This window comes from Haliotis cracherodii, unplaced genomic scaffold (assembly GCF_022045235.1).
Source record: "Haliotis cracherodii isolate W230 unplaced genomic scaffold, xgHalCrac1.p SCAF_11, whole genome shotgun sequence".
NCBI classification, from domain to species: domain Eukaryota; kingdom Metazoa; phylum Mollusca; class Gastropoda; order Lepetellida; family Haliotidae; genus Haliotis; species Haliotis cracherodii.
Window position 1 is genome coordinate 27,172,957 of NW_027266266.1, and position 20,337 is coordinate 27,193,293.

The 20,337-nt window shown below is 37.7% G+C and overlaps 1 protein-coding gene across 1 annotated transcript in view; it reads right to left on the reverse strand.

Moving 5' to 3' along the window:
• The window catches only part of LOC139456381 (uncharacterized), a 77,858-nt gene extending 57,873 nt beyond the window's left edge, over positions 1–19,985 (reverse strand). Inside the window, exons 1-2 of the mRNA XM_071238043.1 lie at positions 19,843–19,985; positions 8,912–9,023 (exon numbers count right to left, since the gene is read on the reverse strand). Of these exons, the coding sequence (XP_071094144.1) occupies positions 8,912–9,023; positions 19,843–19,957 (227 nt within the window). The 5' untranslated portion in view covers positions 19,958–19,985. The remainder of the gene's footprint in view (positions 1–8,911; positions 9,024–19,842) is intronic.
• Positions 19,986–20,337: the final 352 nt, after the last annotated feature.

A 20,337-nucleotide genomic window follows, 5' to 3' on the forward strand; every position in this document is an offset into this window, starting at 1 on the left:
AATGGTTCTATACAACAAACCAAAAAACCGACAAAGTTGCTTAGTCAAGAGTAATATTTCCTCCCTATTTCGTTTGTATTTCACATAAGCTGATGAGGCAACAGCTATGAAGGTGACCACTATCAAACAATGTCTGTATTCCCGTACTGTATTTCATCAGTACATCATTCCACAGAAGACATTTCCAGTTCTTGAACAGGATACAAAAAACACTCCCGACAACTCATAAATTGTAATTTTACAATAATTACCTTTACTATGGCTTTACAGATCATTCAGATCTATTCTAATTTTGTGCACTTATATTGATATATATTGTTCTTCAAAATTGCCCTTTGATTTGAAAAAGAGTTGATCAATTATTGATCAATATGCATGTGGACAGAAAAATCTTAATTAAGTATTCTTTCTCTGCATCTTTCATCTAAATAACACAGGGAAAAACAACCTGAAATGATGTAACATACTCAAGATTTACCCAGGACATAAAACCTTTGTTATTAGTGTCATTATACACAATTTCATTATCCTTACGAATTCATTAATTAAACAACTTTCTTGGAAAATCAACAATTATAGGTCCGGTATCTAAATCCAGCAAAATAAGTCCATAAATGCCCAAAGGTTCTGATGATACTAAATCTACAGAAAAAAGTTCAGTAAGGAAGATCTGAGGCATAGGACTCAAACAATGTGGCACACACTGAATTTAAATACACTTTATAGTTAAAAAGCACGTAAAATATTGAAATGTGTATGAACCCAATAACTGTATTATCTATATAGGGAACATCATGAACATGTCAATCACAAGCTTCATACAGCGATAATCCATCAACATGAAGTGTTCAATCTTCAACCTCTCACAAACTGCAGTTACCATCTCAAAACAATCTGTCACGATCAGTTCTCCAAATAATTACACATGAGAACAGACAAATCTTATGTAATAAGTTGTCACTGAACCAAGATTGCAAGCTAATCACATGACAATAGTTTCAGCTAGAAATCAAGTGAATATGACTGCCGGCACAAGCTGCCCAGATCAGCAGACTGCCTGCACCGCCTGTTCAGTGTGCCCGCACTAGCTCTTGTCAGGTCATTGAACTTTAGCTCACTGTGTGGAGATTGCACATTGACACTGCGAGGAGTTTGGCTTGTATTGCTAGACTTGCCAAGGCTTCTGAACAGGAGGCATGTGAATGTGTCCATAGTTCGGGTTTGATTTTGAAAGTCAGGAATGTGAAAAATAATAGTTCACTTTTGTGTAATTATTACAAATAGTTAACATGGTAAAGAATATTTAATATGTAAACAAGTTTATGTTTGTTACATGTATTTTAAACTTTAAATATGCAAAGCACTGAAGAGGGCCTAAGCAAGAGGTCAAATAATATATTTCCATGTGGCTTGACCAAGAATGTTGAGATCACATGTAACTAGGATCTTATAAATTTATTGAGTATTGAAAATATGAAAATAGGACGTTAGGGACTATATGGCTTTCCAGATCTATCAATCTTACAATGAATACAAAGGCCCTTGTCAAAACAGACCGGTGGCTTGATGCTGTTGTAATGCATACTGCATCAAAAATTCATTCACACCTCAAATAATATATCTTCAGGGAGCAAGACATTTACATATTTGTATATGACATGTTTATACTGTTTTTATTACTGATCAGTTTTAGACACCATCTCATTAAATCAGATCTTCTACTCGAATACAATGCTCCTCTGTGTGAAGACCTGAGGACACCTCCATAAGTCAAGTCAGGAAATTTCATCAGCCAATCGGCGTGAGACTTCAAAATTCACGGTATGAGTTAGTTAAGCATTCAAACAACATCTGATTTCTGTATCTCCAAATGGAATATAATCAAGGATTTCTGAAAGCAAAAATGTAGTATATATTTCTGGCTGAATACATCCTTTCATTACTGTGTATTTGAGTACTGCGAAATTGGCTGTTAAAGCTGGCCCATGCATCCTTCACTTAGATTGGGCAGACAAAGTTTGCTCCGGATTCTGGTGGTGTCCTCATCACTTGAGGGGTATTGTATCAGAGTAAATATCTGACTTAATGAGATTCTTGGCATTACGTCACATATGTGATGTCACAAATTAGAATACAGACGAGCTTTGAAAGTTGCCAATTCTTGATCAGTGTCTCGTTTTAATTCAACATAAGCCACAAGTGATGCAGTTCACTGAGCTACCACTCTGGTGGAACCCGCACCCATGGGTATGATGCCGACAGATCAATGACTCTACTGGAGCACCAAAGTCATGCCATCTGATAGCAGACTGTGCCATGTCCCCCACTTGACAAGGAGACATGCCGTCCACTCCAGAACAATCCCCATACAGTGTTCCCCTGTCTCCTTCTTAAACTGGTCAAATGGACTGCTGGTAATTAAACATACCCATCCTGGCATAATTACCATTTATTAGTACACTTTGGCCACAGGAAACTATGAGGTCTCAAAGGCATGATAGGGACATCTTGCCTCCCAATTCTTCAGCTGATGAAAAACACTCATCAATGATGGCTTGAAGTGAAAAAGTAATAGACAATGTAGACTGGAATTTTTCTAACTTTCACCACAACAGTTAACATGAATTATATTTCCTCACTTGTCATCAATGCATTAATCATAACCCAGACACCAAAATAAATATTTAATCTACATCAATATACCAGACACATAGCTGTAGGCAATGGAGCATTGGGGACCGAGCCAATCACATCTGCTGCCCTTTTTACATGGCCAGGTCAAATGCTGAAGTAGCCATGGAACCCTTCTGCCCGTACTTCTACTAATGTGTCTCGGACAAAGACACCAGGAGACGAATGTGACAAGTGTGCAGCACACAATTTTGACTTGTGGTACAAGCAACAAACAGATTTGGGCGAGAAAACAACTGGTTCTCCTTGTTGGTAGTCGGGGAAGTACGGGATTCATGACTGCCTAACATTGTCACACCCTTCAGAGCATAATCAGTGGTTTAATAAAGGTGTTTAGTGTGGGAAATCTGTTCTTGCTTTTCTTGGAAAATTACCTTTCTGCGGATAACTAACGGTATAAAGCTTGACATACCAGAACAACATTTTGATATAATTTTACAAATCTTTATTATCCTGTTCAATGACGACAGTCCTATTTGCTAACAAACCACCTGAACTTTAAAACTCCAATGAATCATTTCACAAAAATTGCAAAAAAATGGAAATTAGAGGTAAACACCTGCAAAACTAAAATAGTAATATTTGGATCAGGAACCAAAACACCCCAGAATTTGAAGTTTCATGTTGACTGTTGATTTAGAAATTGTAAATAGCTATGTCTATCTTGGTATTCCATTCCATCGAAGCCGTCGTTTCGTATGCGCAATCCAAAATCACGCTGATAGAGCTACAAAAGACATGTTATTTTTTTTATTAAAAAGAGCACAGAATTTAAATTTGCCTGTTGATAGTCTTCTCAAAGTCTTTGATGTACTAATCTTGCCTATGCTAACCTATGGTTGGGCAACTTGGGGACACAAACATCATTCAGTATTGGAAAGAGTACATTTGAAATTCATTAAACTTGCCTTCAATCTTAGAAACTCAATACCAGATAATATGTTGTATGGTGAATTGGGGAGATTTCCAATAAGTATAATCATATATAAGAGAATGATTTCGTTTTGTTTCCGTACGAACATATAAGTAATAATCGACCTGTTATACAATTATCAACTCTAATATTGAAATACATAAATTCTATAAATAATACTAATAACAATAGAAACAACCGGACAGAGTTCATTTAGAGATTATGAAACAGGTGTGGTCTTTCTGTAGTTTTTAATCAACCGAATTCTGTAAGTCACAGCTGGTTCAAAACTGGAATACCAATTTAACTACAAGTTCCAAAGCTTGCAATTAAAGAATTTACAAAATTATTTCAAATTTGAACAATACCTTCTCTTATCATCAGAAATCTTTACTCCAATTTTAAAATTCAGAACCATCAATAACAATTTGCCGACAGACTGGCCGCTGGGAGGGTATTGCCAGCGAATATTGCACATGTAAGCTTTGCTCCTCCCCAGTCATAGCCGACGAGTTCCATTATCTCTCTAGATGTAAATATTTTGATCAGCAAAGAAAAGCATTAACTGATAACAGATATCTAAACTCAGGGCTAGAAATGCAATTTTTGCCAAGTGTGCCACAAGGCACAAGGTATAAAATTTAGGTGTGCCTTGGGAAATCATGGGGTGCCCAGCCAATTATTTGTTACATTTCAGCATTTAATTTTTTAACAAGCATTAAAGTGTTTGTTGTTTATTTGTTTCTCTGTCAGTAGTTCAATCAAAATGTTAATAAATTCATGTAATTGTAAGTAAGTGAGACATCTGTGATCTTAATAGTAAGTGATTTATTCAAGTTAAAGTGAGTTACAAACTTACTTTACTGACTTCCATTTAATGACTGTGACAGACAAGCCCCATCTGAAGTAAAATCCACTTAGATCTTCCTATTTCTGTTTTATTTTCATTGTTTACGTAATTGGAAATTCATTTTTAAAAGAATTATAAATAGTTTCTGTCATCACCCATTTCCCAATAACAGCGTCTGACCGCTCAGTAACATGAAGAAATACCCCCGTTTTCGAGGCTTCGTATGTATAACACGTTCGAAGAATGGCATATGACACATCGCTGGAAAGCTTATTCCTTCATCTACACGCTCGTAACATTGCCTGGTTTTTTTTCCGTAGTTATAACAAGAGATTTCATTGGATTAAAATTGGTTTCTAATGACGCTTTCTTGCCGAAATCTGCTACAAGTTTCGTGATTGGTCAATTTTGAGCATGTGACATAAGGCAGCCAATCAAATTACAGCTGTGATACCAAGTTCATGTTTGATAAACTTCAGAAGTTGGCGAAAGATTTTTCTTAAATCGTGTTATTCTGAACGTTTTAAGCAGGAAATCACGATTTATATTAAAAATATGGAACTTCGTGAATATATCGTGCTAGGTTACGAGCAGTGACAAAGATTTTTCATGCATATATTTTTGCATTAAACATCGTGTCCGTGCCGAGAATTCAAGGCGACGAAAGCCGAGATGTCATTTGACTTACATTACACACGATCGCACGAAAGAATGGAAATAATAATTTAGATATAAGTTTGATTACTTTTAGATATATTTTTGTTGATTTTATTTATTACTTTTTATAATATATTAAAAGATTTGTTTAAAACGTCTTTATTTTGCTCTTTGACATGTTTGATGTGGACCCGTTGTCGAAATGTGTGTCCGAGAATTTTATTTTCAATAACATTGCGGGAAATAGTGAATAATTTTTAATTTATCCATAAAAAATGATAAATTGAAATGGAATATGTATTCCAGACATTTTGAAATGTGATAGATTTATTAAAAGAAATTATATTACATGTAGGTCCATAAAAATATATACTATTTTGACGTGACTACGGCTTGGTCGGTTAACCAGCCTACGGTGTCTGGGGACTCAATTCTTCTTGGACAGAAAACCGGCCTACGGTGTTGAAAGAGTTAATTTATTGCAGACGAGATTTATATTTATCATTAAAATATGCCTTATATGGCAAAGTTAGGTTATTAATTCCTATTTTCCAAGCGTGTCATCGAGGCACGAAGATCATGATTTAGCCGTGCCATTTTCATTTTAGGCGTGCGATGGCAGGCAAAATACGGTTAATTTCGAGCCCTGAAACTGGTCAAACATTATTTCCTTTAAGCCTTTGAAATATGAGAACTTACAATCTTAAAAAAAATATCCAAATTTGTAAAAATAATACTCTCTGTACTAAAGTAAACCACTGTTGCCATTTGATCCAGGTGACTTCTGATTGGTTCATATGCTGCCCCAAATGGGTAACATGTCACACAAACTCACAACAGTGCTATACATGTCTAATTAACTATAAGCATGATGACCCAGACGTAGTGTCTTGTCTTTGCATTATTCACTTGTCAAGCTCAGGTATTTGTGATGCCTGCATTTGATCAGCAAAAGTAGCTCGGTAAAGAAAAATGTGTTCCCAAGTAGAAAAGGCTACATTGGGTAACAAAGCAATGATGTTATTGCATATTTGCAAGCAAGCAACTCCAAATTAGTTGGTAACCTGTGATTAATTTTTCAAATTTTATACAAATATGTAGTAGCTCATGTGGAGCTCTGCAGGAAGTTTTGAATGTCTCTTGATGCACAGAATGTTTATTTTTTATAAAAGCAAATGATCACGCATTCACCTGATATATGAATTATTATCAAATTTATATCTTATAACACATCAAATCTTCAAAAAGGGTGGTGGCAATGGTGTTTTAAGTTGCAATGTGTGCTGTCAGACCATGGACAACTGCAATACATTGACAGTTCAATCCGCTGTTACCCCTCTACTTTCAATGTCCAAACATTCCATTGTGCATCATAGGTATGTTAAGAATAAGTGAGTGGGTTTAGTTTCTGCTTTGAACATGTCAGTAATATCCCGACAGGTCAGCTGTGCTTCAGACTGTCTCCTTGTGTCAAGGAGGCTGAATAGCAGAATCTGGGCTGCCAAATCTAGCTTGGTAGAAATCATGAAAATCAGGGCTGAAATTTGAAATTCATGTGCAAAAGGACACAGCAAGAACACAACAGCAAACACAACAGCGAACACGACAGGCACGATCAGCCAGAGCAAAGCTATGAAACTGCCATTCTCCTGAGAGTTCACTGGCTTCACTGTGACCTGCTTGGCACTGACCCTGAGAGTTCACTGGCTTCACTGTGACCTGCTTGGCACTGACCCTGAGAGTTCACTGGCTTCACTGTGACCTGCTTGGCACTGACCCTGAGAGTTCACTGGCTTCACTGTGACCTGCTTGGCACTGACCCTGAGAGTTCACTGGCTTCACTGTGACCTGCTTGGCACTGACCCTGAGAGTTCACTGGCTTCACTGTGACCTGCTTGGCAATGACCCTGAGAGTTCACTGGCTTCACTGTGACCTGCTTGGCACTGACCCTGAGAGTTCACTTGCTTCACTGTGACCTGCTTGGCACTGACCCTGAGAGATCACTGGCTTCACTGTGACCTGCTTGGCACTGACCCTGAGAGATCACTGGCTTCACTGTGGCTTGCTTGACACTTATTCAGCCAAGATAATGAAACCTACTATCTTGGGAATCGGGGGCATATTATGTCAACAAACAAAAGACAAGACTATCATACAAAAGATGCACTTAAACAGAATGGACATCTGATGGGGAAGATTATGTTGAATGTCTGCAGATGTGTCATCCACATTAGCTTTCACTGATCTGGTGGACCCAGCCATGAGTCCTATGTTCAATGGTCTTTACAAAAAAAGACTTGTAAGTGTCCAATATCTGATATACAATTTCATTACCTTTTTCATTTATCAGAAAAAGTTTTATGTTGCACGCAAGTATATATTTCATAAGACTACTTGTGACAAGACTTGCTAATTGTTATATTCACAGGACATTTGTTCATAAATACATTGCTCAATAGGCATACAGCATTACACAACTGTCAGAAAGTAAGAGGCAATTCAAAATTTCAAACATCTGAACCAATGTTTATTTAGTGAGTGAATGTTATTTTATGCCAATGGACACCATCCCAACCAAATCTCAGTGAACTGTAAATAATCAAGTCTGGGCCAGGCACACCAGTGGTAAAAGGCCTGAATAATTATGTACAATTAAAGCTGGCAATAAGCAAACAGGTAGGAGGGTTGCCAGGGTGGGCAGGCGGATGTGGCTGTGGCAAGCCTGTGTTGGGCGATTAAGGTTCTTGGTTGTGGTAGCAACCCTCATACTAGTTGCTGACTGTAGCTTGCTCAGATGTAGCAATTTCATGTTTGATTTATTGCCATTCTCAATTTCAAACACTCCACAGTAAACATCACAACAATCAGAAACTAACTCTACCATTCCAACTAACTGCCAATGTCTGTTCCTGGAGGTTATACATAAGTCAATGAAGATGTCACACCAGGGTGTGTTATCCATAAAATTATGAGTGTGTGTTTGTTGTTTAATGCTGCACTCAGCAGTATTCCATCTATATGATAGCAGCTTGTAAGTAATAGAGTCAAGACCAGACAAGCCAGTGATCAATATCTTGATCACCGATCCATGCAGTCAGGGTACGAAGACACACCATCAACCAAGTCACCAAGTCTGACCCTCTGGTCCATTTCATTGCCTCTTAGAACCAGCATTGATTGTTGGGGACCTATCCTAACCCGTAATTCCCATGGATCATCGTTTTCACGTCAGTGGGTGAGCATGTAGCATGTAGTCACATCTTCATATGGCTACAAGGGTACTGGGTCTCAAACCCTGGAAAAATGTGTGGTGAAGTGAAATGGGGAAATTATTGCACTTATATAGCGACGTGCATGCATGTTTGTGTGGCTTGCTTGGGCTAGTGGGCAGGGGCTATATCTTTCCCTGCATACCTTGTCAATATTTTAAACGTGATGGGTCATGGTACTAAAAGTGAGAATGTCGCTTTTAACAGTATTCCAGTTATATTGCAGTGTGTCAGCTTAACGTGGGAGGAAAGCCTAAAGTCATGCAGGTCTCAGACTTTTACAACTCCGGTGAAACCCACAAATCTAGAAACATAATAGGGGCGAACCGGGATTCAAACCTACAATCATAGGTTTCTGGCGTGCCCAAGGGACACAACAGCTAATCGCGGCACCTTAGACTGGGCCACCCGTGCCCCCTGGGACTAAAAGAGTTGAATCTGAAGTTAGGCATTGCAAGGGTAGCCATCAGACAAATGGTATGAAACGTCCAGTCAACAGACATTGGCAGTGTAAGAAGATGAAGACATACCAGTTGATGAAGGAGGATTTGCCAGCGCTATGATTACCGATGAGGAGGACTGTTATCTTCTTCCTAGGTGCCAGGAAGGACAGGCCGAGACTCTCAGCGATCTTCACGAGTCCTGTAACACAGAAACATAGCTAGAACCATTGGATGACAGTCATGACCCCAACGACCACAAGACTTGTAACATACAGAGACACATGCTACCTTAGAGCTTTGACTAATCAGTTATGATACATGCTTGTCAGAATCAAAAGCAAACATTCACTTATCCAGTACAAAACAGAACTATTTATGTTGACAAGGGCTATCTATATATTTCTACCAATTAGCGTGCGTGGTTGGTGAAGCTATTTTGTCAATTTCTAATGGTGCATGCATAGAATCAAGGTGTTCTACACTTGTACCACATTCACTAATACTGTAGTCATATGACTTGAGTGGATCAGAACGACCAATATCTGGGCAATGAAACCTTGGCTTGATTCTGACAGGCAAAGACTTCATTGACAAAACCATCCTCAAGGCTAAGTCAGCAGGATGAGACAGAAGAAATATGAAGCATAACAGATTGGTTTGGTTGTTAGTTGGTTTGTTGTTGAACGCCGCACTCAGCAATATTCCAGCTATATGACGGCGGTCTGTAAACAATCAAGACTGGACCAGACAACCCAGTGATTGACATCATGAGCATCATTCCACGCAATTGGGATGGATGACATGCATCAACCAATTCAGCAAGCCTGACCACCTGATCCTGTTAGTCGCCTCTTGAAGACAGAATAAGAACAATTAGCAATGTTTTTAACATCAGAGACTATGGCAATGCAAGGGATCCTCTTGTCGGTATTATAAGACTGCAAGACCAGAACAAGACTGCATTTAAAGTGTCAGTTGAAGCTTAAATTATCTTCAGAAAATAACTTGAAATTGCAACCAATGATTATGAAACAAAATGTTGAATTTCACCAGTTTATCTGGCCCTCCAGTTCTGGATTTTCTGACAGGATTATTGGCCTGTCAATTTGATAAAATATTGACTCTTTGTGATCAGAAAGGCAACTGTTACTTCCACCCAAATCCATATCTGACAAGAGATAGATAAATATTTGACACACATCGCCCCAAGTAGTAGTTCACAGGCAGATATTGTTAGCCTAAGTACCAGTCCAGTCCTTCTCCATGCACGACTCACGCACGCACGCACGCACGCACGCACGCACGCACACACACACGCACGCACGCACGCACGCGCACACGCACACGCACACGCACACGCACACGCACACACACACACACACACACACACACTACAGAGAAACTGTACAGATATACTTAATATCACAAGGGAGGCAAATGTGAATATGCTTAGTTAGGATAAGAATTTATCAAAGAAGTGAATATGCATGTTGGAATGTGAATCGTCAGCACTTTGGGCAGGTGTGCAAGTCAACTCCCCGGGGGAGGAATGGAATGTGAAGCAGAAATGTACATTAAAATGTGAAAACAGGAATGTTGGAACATGTTGAATGGAATGTGAAATGTAGTAAGGACTGCACATGTAGCCTTGCAAGTTCAGTGTCTCGGGTGTGAAGCAGGTTCAGTGGAGAGCAGTGGGAGGTATGTATGCCTCATCAGATTTTAATGTTGAACATGTTGAATGGAATGTGGTATAAGGAATAAGGCTGACAGTAAATATACCATGCCTCATCAGATTTTAATGTTGAACATGTTGAATGGAATGTGGTACAAGGAATAAGGCTGACAGTAATTATACCATGCCTCATCAGATTTTAATGTTGAACATGTTGAATGGAATGTGGTACAAGGAATAAGGCTGACAGTAAATATACCATGCCTCATCAGATTTTAATGTTGAACATGTTGAATGGAATGTGGTACAAGGAATAAGGCTGACAGTAAATATACCATGCCTCATCAGATTTTAATGTTGAACATGTTGAATGGAATGTGGTACAAGGAATAAGGCTGACAGTAAATATACCATGCTTCATCAGATTTTAATGTTGAACATGTTGAATGGAATGTGATCGTCAGGTGCCGATCCCCCAGCCAACACAGTCATGAGTGCAATGTGTTATATTGTGACATTGCCAGTGTAATTTGTGAAATTATCTGCTAGTTGGAAAGATGGATATTAATAAAGGAAAATGAGCTGGCAGTTACCAAGATTACCAAGGAGTGAATTTGGGGACTTGAGTTTAACTTGCCATGCCTCGCATTTAGCCAAGGTTAAGTCCCCATATAAGGACTGCAGCCAAGAGAGACAAGAACTAGAAACTATACATCCAGAATGAGGGGCTGGAAATGAGGAACAGGATGGGGTGGGGGGGGGTGGGGGGTGGAGACAAGAACTAGAAACTATACATTCAGAATGAGGGGCTGGAAATGAGGAACAGGATGGGGTGGGTGGGGGTGGGGGTGGGGGGGTGGAGACAAGAACTAGAAACTATACATCCAGAATGTGGGGCTGGAAATGAGGAACAGGATGGGTGGAGACAAGAACTAGAAACTATACATTCAGAATGTGGGGCTGGAAATGAGGAACAGGATGATACTACAACTTGAACAAAGATAAACCAATACTGAGTTACATGCTTGTGCTGGAGTATTATATACTTGACAATTCACTTCCAACATCCATTTTCTTTGTTGCAAAAGGGTCACACATTCACATCTTTCTAAAATAAAATCCTCGAAACAAGGAAAAATAGTACATCTGTACAGAGCCTCGCTCAACAGCTGACATCTACCATAGTACATGTGTATAGAGCCTCAGTCAATAGCTGACATCTGGCTTGTCTACTTTCTGTTGACCTCTGAGAACCTTTTCATTCTTACACTAATGTATTGAATATTAAGACTATTACAAGAGGAAACTTGTCACAACTTCTTTGAGAGGCATTTAGAAGTTGGAGTACCAAATAAGGATGAGATTTATGGATGAGCAACTTCTTTATTACAATTAGAAATGATGTTTCGGTGTAGGTTCTAACACTTATCAAGCTTCTCAATTGTATAAATACGACCTCATTTACTCACAATCTGGATCAACACATCTGGGAAACCATCATACTACAATTCATCTCTTATCTGTACAAACTAAAGCATCTTTTGATATATATCTTTTAGTGGATATCTGTCTTCGTTAAGGTATTTGAATTTGATAAACTGTAATTGTAAATATATTATGCACTTTTTTTTTTATTGTAATAACCGTGTGTAATTGAATATATTTTCACTGTAATCTTCGTAATGAACTCTGGGGGAAATAGAGAATATCTCTCTCTTTCTCTCTCCCTCCCCCCCCACCCCCTCTCTTTCTCTCTTTCTCTCTTTTAGCAAATACTAAAAAAGTGCATATGTATTATTATACACACAACCATATGGCAATAGGTATAGTGGAGGAATACATTTTATTTTATTTCTTTATGCTATTGTTTCCCTCCAGATTTTTTTATAAAATTCAGTAAAACAAATTTCCAAATGGGTCTGCCCATAAAAATTATTAATTCTGCATAAGATAATTCTGCATAAATATCAGGATCACATTTGTTTTAATTCAACACAAGTGTTCTCCTATCTGGAGAAATGAGTGCACATGCATCGGGGACCCATACAAGGGAAGTAACTCCAACTATCACCTGATGGGCCACAAACCAAGATAATTCTAGTGACTGAAGTGAACGTGTGTAACTTGCCTCATTATGTCAATGGTATTGACACACCACATAATTTTCTGACTATTTATTATTTTAAAAGAACAAAAAACAGATTACTTAATCTACCTCTTAATGAAAAGGTTCCTAGGTGTCTAAATTATGTATTACAAAGTCACTGTAACTGGTCTAACTTCATAAGTCTTGGCACTGACTCAACAATTCAGTTCACATTCTTAGAAAATGTAACATACAAAACATCATCTTGATACAAACAACTACACTTTTGAAAAGGATAAGAGCTATTCATTATTTAATCACTTATCAAAGGATCGACTCTACTTTTTCCGGTTAATTGAGGAATAAAAAAAAATATGTGCCAACTGGCAGATTCTTACAAAAATTTGTGCATTGACCTATTCAGCCTGTCAGATTGCTTTAATTACAATGAACACATACACGAATTGATTATATATTCATGTAATATCTACGTTTACATACACACTCAGTTTGGTTTATCCTGATACAGAAGGAAGATCCCTGTTCGTGTTAATAGTGAGTAGTGCCAGTGACGTTTTTAGAGACATGACATTGGGACAATCTATAAAAACTAACAGTGAGTGAGTGAGTGAATACGGTTTTACGCCGCTTTTAGCAATATTCCAGCAATATCACGGCGGAGGATACCACAAATTGGCTTCACACATTATACCCATGTCGGGAATCGAACCCGGGTCTTCGGCGTGACGAGCAAACGCTTTAACCACTAGGCTACCCGACTGCCCCATAAAAACTAACAACTGTCTTCAATTTTCAATAGAGCGTATCTGAAAGTTATTACACATTTCTAATTTTATTTCAATAATCTTGGCCATTTTAGATAACATTTAATATCCTAGTATATGGACCAATCTATAGCAGCCACAATAGATGTACTTTTCTCATCGGTATAGAACTCAACCTCAAATCTGCCCTGACAATATTATCAGCGGATGATGTGTTTTCCGACATCATACATTTTTCAGACGGCCATGTTTATTGTGATTACTTGAGCTATAATTAGGGGTGTGGCGTCACAGTCATTGTAAACACTCTCATGATGGCTTGTTTATAAGATATATGTCTTTTATAAGTGAGTGAGATGTTTTACAGTTGTTCATGTGATTAGCAAGAAAACTATGAATGTTCTTAAGTGTCCAAAACCCATAACACGAGGATATATTATTGTTTTCTTTGCTGCCTCTTGCATTGTCACATTGACCAAGAACATTAACAATATGGGGGAAGAGCTTGGACTCATATTTCCTATCATGACAAGAATCACCACACTGTACTGAGGCAGGTACTGAAACAGGGCAACTGTTAAAGCATGATGAACATACTTCAAGCTTTAATTTGACGGTCACAAAAAATCAGTACTATGTTGTCCTGATATGCACACAGTGATAAACAATCCAGAATAGTTGGCAAGGCCATATCGTTATTTCCCTGTTGTCAAGGATCCAACTCACACAAGGAAATAGTCGTGCTGTCAACCTCCAGCAGTGATTACATAAGCAGTACAAGGTCCGTTCTGTGGCAGTTTCTAAACACAGTTTAATGTCACAATCAAAATAATACCCGTCTATCAAACTAAGTATGTCAAAATATCTCCCAGAACAATTGAGATATTATGGAACTATAGGCCAATATGAAAAATAATAAGTAGCATTCTTCATTGCAGATTGTTCTAATAATTTCATAGACCCCTTATTTAATCTTTAACACAACTGAAACACAGATTGAAAAGTTCACAGATCTGAGATCCCGGACAAGTGCATTTATTAAAGGGATCTCACAATAGATGGACAGGCTGATTTCATTCACTGGTGTCAGAGATCTCACCATCAAAATCTCACTTACATGATGCGCAGCATGACAAATAAGTTGTAGCAGTATGACGAGGGGTACATGTGGTTTTATGCTTTCCCATTAGGTTGTTCACCATGAGCTGGGGGTGAGAGGGGAGTGGTTTAAGACAACGTGGAATGCAGAAAACCACATACATCCTCATGATACTGTTACAACTTATGATGTATTGTGGCACAACACGATATGTATTGCATCACAGTTTTTTGTTCCAGTGAGTCCCCTACGTTTCAGGTGATACAATGGATAACTAGCTTCAATCAGCACCCACTTGTGTGACAAACCAAATGCTCTTCTCTTGAGGCCATGTCTTCAACATAGTTATGTCAAACAGGAGCAGGTGAAAAAAAGAAGTCAACTTATTGAATGTGACTTTGGTTTCTGAGCTTACATGGGTCATGTCTAAATATAACATATCTGTAATTTACCACCACTTGTTATTGAGTATGGTAAAACACCATCGGCTATCACTTTGTATATTTTTTTAACAACCTGTACCTATATCTTAAAATAGAAATATCAGCAGTGTACAATAAGTAACAGTCTGCCTGCCTGTCTGACCATGGCTGGTAAATTTTCTGCCCAACTGTGGAAGATAATTTTAAGACTACTTACGTATTCAGTTTTTTCATAACTCCTTGTAGATTCTCAAGTACGTTTAATTGTTTGCATTGTTTCAACTGAATCAAGATGCGATTTGGCTCTTATTTTTGGCTACTTTTCAATATTTATAATGTTTGAATGCGGGCAAGTAACTTTGAAGATAGGCAGACAGCAATTATGAGTCAACTGCCTGACTGTCTTGTTGTTTTAAAAATATTTCAAACACTGACTATTAATATGTTGATATTGTTATACATGCATTCTGATTGGTTTGTTGTGACAGCGCATGTAGATCTGATCAATAGGGAGACGAGTCTTCTTGCAGGTTACCTTAAAGGGCCTGGATTGTAAGTAAGGAAAGCCTTACATAGCTAATCCACCATCCTTGACATTCATAAGGGTTTTAATAGTATACAAGTTTACAAGTTGGTTTAAAAGATGATGGAATGTGAGCAAAGTGTTCAAATACAGTAGAACATGGATATAACGAACTACAAGGGACCGGAGAAATCAGTTTGTTATATTAGTTGTTTGTTATATACGTTTTCGCTCGGAAACATCCGCCATCTTGGCTAAAACAAAATACAATACACATACACGTTTATTTCCTCTCGCATCTACCGGTGATTCAGTTAAAAAGTACCAACATTTTAAAGCAATGGTCAGACGAAATTGTATCTAAAGTTATTATTTGATCAGTATAACATAATGCAAGTTTGAAACTAGATTGAATCGCCACCAGTAATTGTGTTGATTCGCGTCTGATTGTGTACATCCAATTGTAATTAACACTTGACGTTGAGTGAGATATCTCAGTCTGCTATACACGTCACTAATTAGTGGTAGATGGGCCCATCGGTGATCAGATATCAGTTCGCTATATCCGTTAGTTCGCTGCAGAGAGTTTGTTATGTACGTAAATTTGATATGATAATATATAGGAGATAAATCGGGGATGATTTAACAGTTCGTATATCCGTTTGTTGGCTCTATCCGTGTTCGTTATATCCATGTGCTACTGTACTCAAACCATTGACAACAAACACTAAATTCAATGTCCTGGAAATCCCCGATAAGAAGGATATGTACATTTCACTTGAAGCACTTTCATGTCTGCCAGTGTTTTATTGTATAGCCCATTTGCTTTTTGTTTTTAATTATTGGTTAGGCTTGCTAACAATTTGTATGCCCAAAGGGAAATGTAGAAATCCTGCAGGAGCATTATGTAGGTAGCAGGTGCTGTTATTTTTTTGGTAATATGTTCATTTCAGAGATGAGATGTCTGTAAAGTCATCATTGACAGGAACCAAACACAAATTACAATATAAAGTGTTATGGCTGAAATGCTGACATGGCTTTAATTTGTACTCAGATTGTTTGAGATGGGGTCTTTCCATTGTCTATTGTTCATGGCAACTATGAAGAAGAAATAGCATCAAGACAGCAAACAGCTGCACCAGAACCAGCTGCATATCACCTTCATATCACCAGCACCAGCACACCCAATTTGAAACATGGTTTGGAATTTCACTTTCTGCTTACTACAATGATAAAAGGTTTAATTGGCGGAGATAAATTCATCACAAATATGTCGGTCCATGCACTCAAAATCTGAAGAGAAGGAAATCTATTTAATCTTGTGAAATATACTGTCCACATTTACGCACTTTTTAAGAGGTTTTCTTATGCCCCAAAAATTTTGAGCTAATTTTAAACTCTGCTGATCATGTTAAATTACATTCAATCTCAGCATATTCAATCATATCTCTTAATAATATCTATCAAAATTGTCAATGTGATTTTTTTCTTTTGGTCTATGATAAAACATTAGTTGAAATCTGCCACATCAGCAAATTCGGAGACATGACAATCAATGAATAAGACTGACAACATGTTCATACCTCTGAATGAGAATTGGTAAATTAACAAGAAACTGACGTCTTCAACTTCCAGGAACCAGCCCAAGACGCAAGACCTTTTCAGAAGCAAAACTAACAGACTTATAGTCACAATAGCAGAGGTGCTTCAATGAATCATAGATGGTGAAATGTCTCATCTTGAGTCAGACACTCCCCCATAATGATGATTGATTCCGACTGGACAGTGTCAGACTGACCAATCTGGTCTGTTGGCTGGACACATCTGTGTCACTAATTTTCTGGAGAATACGAAGAGGTATGTTAATAGCGTCACTTCACTATTGAACTGCAACTTATCTTCGTAACAGGACAGGTCTATTCATATGTTGGAACTTTAAATGTAGGTCGTTTTGATATTCTGTAAGGCAGAGATGTCATATCTGATTTTCATCAAGCACTGAACATCAGAATAGGTTGGGATTCCCTTGTATAAGTAGCAAGCAGATGTCAAAGCTAATATACCATATTTTCTTGAGTATAGTGCACACACCCCTCTAGCGGATTATGCGCACAGTACAAATTTGAAATTAGAGATAAAAAATCACCAGACATGCTGATTTACTGTTTAAATTGTATTTTTTGTTCTGCTAGGCATTGTTTTACATCCATGGATTCTATTTGTATAATTTCTTGGTGATTTTGGAACAAATTTTTGTTGTTGTATACAACGTTACAAAATGGCAACTGGTTGTCATTCTACTGAGATGATCGACATATATCTTTCCTTGAGTTACCAATACACATGACCTCATCCCCAACTAATTGTTTTCTCGTCGGAATTACATGATTCACAAGCATAAACATACAAAGAAAAGGAGTGAAATTTTGACTAGCCACTTAGGCCATCTACTTTACGTTTGAGCGAACCCTTTGAAATTTTAACTGGCAATGGGCCAGCAATTAAATGGACCCCTCTATGTTAAAGTATGAAAATTAAGATCATCGCAGTGCTAAGATCGCTTTGTGAAACAGGACCCAGGTCACGAATCGTGACCACCTAATTCTCATTCCAGCATGAGGGGTTGGATATCTGTTCTGTCCCAGAATCCACACAAGAAGCTGTACTAGAATCACTTGTTTGAAGATACAAATTTTAGAAGGTATCTATGAGTAGATGCCAACGATTGTCATGCCAAGAATTTGCCACAAATATGAAATATTCCATATTTGTATTATATAAACACATAATATATACAAATATATTGGAGACACTTATAAAGGGGCAATAATCTATATTTGATGATATATTTGATGGAATAATATTTTATTAGTCAGAAATTAATAACCAGCCATTTTTTTCATTGGGTGCTCGCATTTGGTTAGAATAAGTTGGAATGAGGATGGCAAACATGAAATGTTATCCACAAGTTGACATACAACCAAATTTTCATATCAACAAGGTAAGGAGGCATGCAACACACTGACAGGCACATATGGCAAACAATAATATAGACAAGGATGTGGGTTCGAATCTGTACTGTTACATTACAAGTTCGCAATTTGTCAATGTAGCATCAATATTGTAGACATTATTACAGGAACCTGCCTGTGTTTGATTCGCCTTGTGTTTGTGTCTGTAAGCATAACTGTTCACCACTAGGATTTCATCTGATATTTACTTATTTAAGAATCATTACAATGGTCTTTGAAAGTACTAACATAGTAAAGATCAGGTAACCCTATGTCAAGCTATACAGGTTTCATCTGCTTACAATCTAAATATTCCTGGTCACGTCCCTGCTTTTAATGCGGAGAAATAGTGATTAAAATCTGCATTCAAATGATCAAATTCCATAACATTGTTATAACAATGATAGGTATGAAGCACAGGAATTGGCTTTTCTTGGCATAATAATCTGCAATGTTAGTATATCGATAAAATATTAAGAATACATCTTGAATAACTTAATATAACATGCAACATGGGTACTTTATTTCACCACTACAGATGCCTTTGTGATGGCCATTGCTGACTTCCCTTTGGACTTGCTTGTGAAGCAGTTTGGATGAAATTGTTAGACTTGTCAGTAACATTATTTGCAAAAAAAATGAAAACATTTCAAACATTTGATACTTAACTAAAGAGAAGATAAAACAATCAAAGTGACTTTACAAATATGCAAAATAAAAAATGCATTGTTAAAATATTTTCAGTTATCATGCATTGATTGCAAGCACAAGACAGAATTTAAGCAGCTGTTCCTGACATTGACATCTTCCCAGAAATAATCATACTTATAACATGTTTATAGATAAATAAGTAGATAATGTTCATGAAGAAGGGATGCTAGTTTTTGCTGTGTTGTCAAAACATAAAATTTAAAGGCCCCTCCACCTAGATGTCAACTTTTTTTAACATCTCATTACATATCCAGACAGGCATCATCCATAGATTAATACATTACCTCTGCATAGGAATATTTCGTCTATAGTCAAAATGGACATTGTAGATATTTTTTCCATTATTTCATTGAAAATTTCACCCGTAGGAAATTCCCAACCCAGGCACATGAGTCATCGGCTCTGTGACCTTTGATCAGCTGGTACAAGCGAGACCCTGCAGACCGATTTATATTTAGCTACAATCGCCTGACCAAAAAGTTGGATATTTTAACCAGACAATCAGGAAAGAGCTGTTTTTTTTCAAGCAGGTCATTTTCACAATTTGATGACGTGGATAAGAATTTAAACGAAATATATTGATGCGTGTCCGTCTACCGTCTCGCCTAAATCGCATATTTGCTGTCTGCAGAGTCACCGTCTAGGCATACATTACATAAGCGCCAGAACAGAACAACCCTTTCTAAACCCAAAGAAATACCCATACCATTTTCTGGATCGATGTATAGGGTGTGACACTCTTTCAGAATTCTCTCGTTGACGGACTGAGTTGCTGCGTCGGCGGCATTCGCAGCAGTTCTCGACTTCACTTTCCCCGACATCTTCCTTCACCGACTGTCAAAGTGGACAGACTAGTTGCGACCCGGCTGGGTAATGGATTTCAACTACTACGTCTGGGACCCCAGTGAGGTCAAACTAGATACTAAACTTTGTCAAGCAGCAAAATGCATTTTATATTACAGTTATGTTAGTAATTTTCAAGTGCAACTATCATATTGGCGTCGGTAAAACGGGTGCACATTTATTTATTTGGAATATTGTAAGACCAATTCCGGCACATTCCATTCGGTTCTCAAAAAGTGTAAGTAGCGCCATCTATATCCGTCAGCTGATCGGGGAGTGATTGGGACAATGACAAAGAAGACATCGGTTATTTTCATCTCCTTTTGTTGGAAGAAGCTTTGAAACTTGAAATAATACG